A 2500-nucleotide genomic window follows, 5' to 3' on the forward strand; every position below is an offset into this window, starting at 1 on the left:
CAGGTGACGAAATATAAGGCATACATAACAAACAGAAGAAGAGGATAGCGTGGATGAAGAGGAGGAGAAAAAGAAGAAGAAAAATGAAGAAGAGGAAAATAACAGAAGGAGGAAGAAGAAGAAGAGAAGTAGGAGGAAGAAAAGGAAGAAGAAAAAGTGGGGGACAAGGAAGAGTATGAGATATAACACTATTTTTTTTTTTTTTTTTTTTTTATTCGAATGGTTTTGTGTAATACGAAAGAGACAAACGGAAGGACCTTTCCTCCCGTGTGTTAAAACAAACGCGAAGTTGAATAAATATAGGGCGAACATAAACCAAGAGGACAGGTATTGAACGAAAAAAGAAGCGTAGAACACACACACACACACACACACACACACACACACACACACACACACACACACACACACACACACAGAGAGAGAGAGAGAGAGAGAGAGAGAGAGAGAGAGAGAGAGAGAGAGAGAGAGAGAGAGAGAGAGAGAGAGAGAGAGAGAGAGAGAAAAAAAAAAAAAGAGAGAAAAAAAGAGAGAAAAAGAGAGAGAGAAAAAGAGAGAGAGAAAAAAAGAGAGAGAAAAAGAGAGAGAAAAAGAGAGAAAAAAAGAGAAAAAAAGAGAGAAAAAAAAGAGAGAAAAAGAGAGAGAGAGAGAGAAAGAGAGAGATAAAAAAGAGAGAGAGAGAGAGAGAAAGAGAGAGAGAGAGAGAGAGAGAGAGAGAGAGAGAGAGAGAGAGAGAGAGAGAGAGAGAGAGAGAGAGAGAGAGAGAGAGAGAGAGAGAGAGAGAGAGACTACTCTCACACCAGGCCCGGTGCCTGCCCCTTGCTCTGCCAGTGGGCGTGCATCCCCCTCCCGCAGAAGGGCGCAGAAGTATCCCTCCGACGTACCTGTGCAGTTTGCGCATTGGGAAGGTTGGGGGGGCGGAAGATGGGGTGGCGTGTCCGGGGCTTCCAGCATGGTGCAGCAGACCGGCATACTGGCCGCTCCGCACCATACAGCTCATGTCATCACCGGCCCCGCAACTGTCATCCTCACCATACACGTGTTCGTCGTCGTTGTCGTCACCGCCCTCGCCGCTGCCGCCGCCACCCACCACGTCCAAAGAAAGAGAAGAGGAGGAAGGAGGAGGAGGAAGAGAAGTGGCCCTTCGCCGCGCCCCGCCACACACAGCTCCACAGGTGCTGGCCCGCTGGTCCTTCCGCCAGCTAGCCGTCACGCTGTTGTCGTCGTCGTCCGTCGCTCCGCCCAGCAAGCAATCCGCCGGGCCACGATGCATGGGGCACGCAGGTCAAGAGGTCAAGCTGAGGGCCCTGAGCGGCGCCCGCGTCGACCCCTTCCGCAGACCGCTGCTCCCGAGACGATAAAGATCACGCTACACGCAAGGCATCGGGGTGGTCCTGCCTCCCCGTGCTCAGAAATCACAGCATACACTCTTTTTAACAGATACACACGTTTAGCAAATACACCTCTGCGTAGTCACTGTCCGTTATCCGCGCACGTCACACTAGACCTCGTCGCACTGGCCCCGACACACACACACGTCACACTTGGGCTGACCCACGCGTCACAATGAACCGAACCACACGTCACACTGGCCTCCCGGGGGGGCGTCGCAAGCACCGAGCCCCATGCACCGCCGCCTCCGACCCCGCAGGCGACGGAAGGACGGGCGTTCGCGCCGCGGCACTTCGGACTGTCACTCTCGAGGCGGAGCGAAAGGCCCTCGCGCGATTCCGAAGACAGCGAGTTCGGCGCCGCTGCACGTGGTTGCTTGGTCCGGGGCAGGTGTGGTTCGGGCTAGCTGGCAGGCAGGCTGGCTTGGGCAGGGTCGCGGGTGGTCGGGAGGTCACCACATTACTGTTTGGTCCCTTACTGCAGGCCAGCGGTGGGAACGCGCCTCGGCCCACAACGTGCCAGGGCCAAGCCGGAACTGTGCCTACCATCGTGGGGGCAGCCAGACCCCCTCTCGTTCCCTGGGCACGTGGCCAACACCTGTCCCCCGAGCCCCCTGCCCCTTCCTGCCGGGGACTGCGCCTCCCCCACCCCCCTTCCTCCCACTCCTGACCCCCCCATCTAACAGCTGCCCCCTGTCGCCCCTCTCTCGTGGCACTCTGCACCTCGGCCCGCACGCTCACCAATGCTCGTGGAAGCACCCAGGATATTTTGGTGTGCGCGGGCGGCCCGGAGAACCATTATTACTTGCACGTGCTCACGCTCTTTCACATACAATCCCTACGGCCTAATTAGCGACGGTCCATATCCAAACGAACACTCGCACACATGAATACGCAAGGCAGGCCAGCCTCTGCTTCCGTGGCGCCATTCATTACCGGCCTACACGACCGAGCAGAACCAGGTACCGGCGCATGACAAGGGGCGCGAGCAGGCCCTGCTACTCGAGGTCATTGCCGCTAAACCACGTGACACTGTCATTTTCTCCATTCTCTTTAAGCCCACGAATACACCCATTTCCTCGTGCCATTCTCTGTTTTCTTCAAAAGAA

General features: G+C 55.6%; 1 protein-coding gene across 2 annotated transcripts in view; it reads right to left on the reverse strand.

Moving 5' to 3' along the window:
- Window positions 1-1111, reverse strand: part of LOC125025030 (myocardin-related transcription factor B-like) — a 50822-nt gene extending 49711 nt beyond the window's left edge. For both annotated transcript variants that reach the window (XM_047612886.1, XM_047612880.1), the window contains exon 1: window positions 885-1111. In XM_047612886.1, coding sequence (XP_047468842.1) covers window positions 885-972 — 88 coding nt within the window. In that variant the 5' untranslated portion in view covers window positions 973-1111. The remainder of the gene's footprint in view (window positions 1-884) is intronic.
- Window positions 1112-2500: the final 1389 nt, after the last annotated feature.

Source organism: Penaeus chinensis, chromosome 4 (assembly GCF_019202785.1).
Source record: "Penaeus chinensis breed Huanghai No. 1 chromosome 4, ASM1920278v2, whole genome shotgun sequence".
In the NCBI taxonomy this organism is placed as follows: domain Eukaryota; kingdom Metazoa; phylum Arthropoda; class Malacostraca; order Decapoda; family Penaeidae; genus Penaeus; species Penaeus chinensis.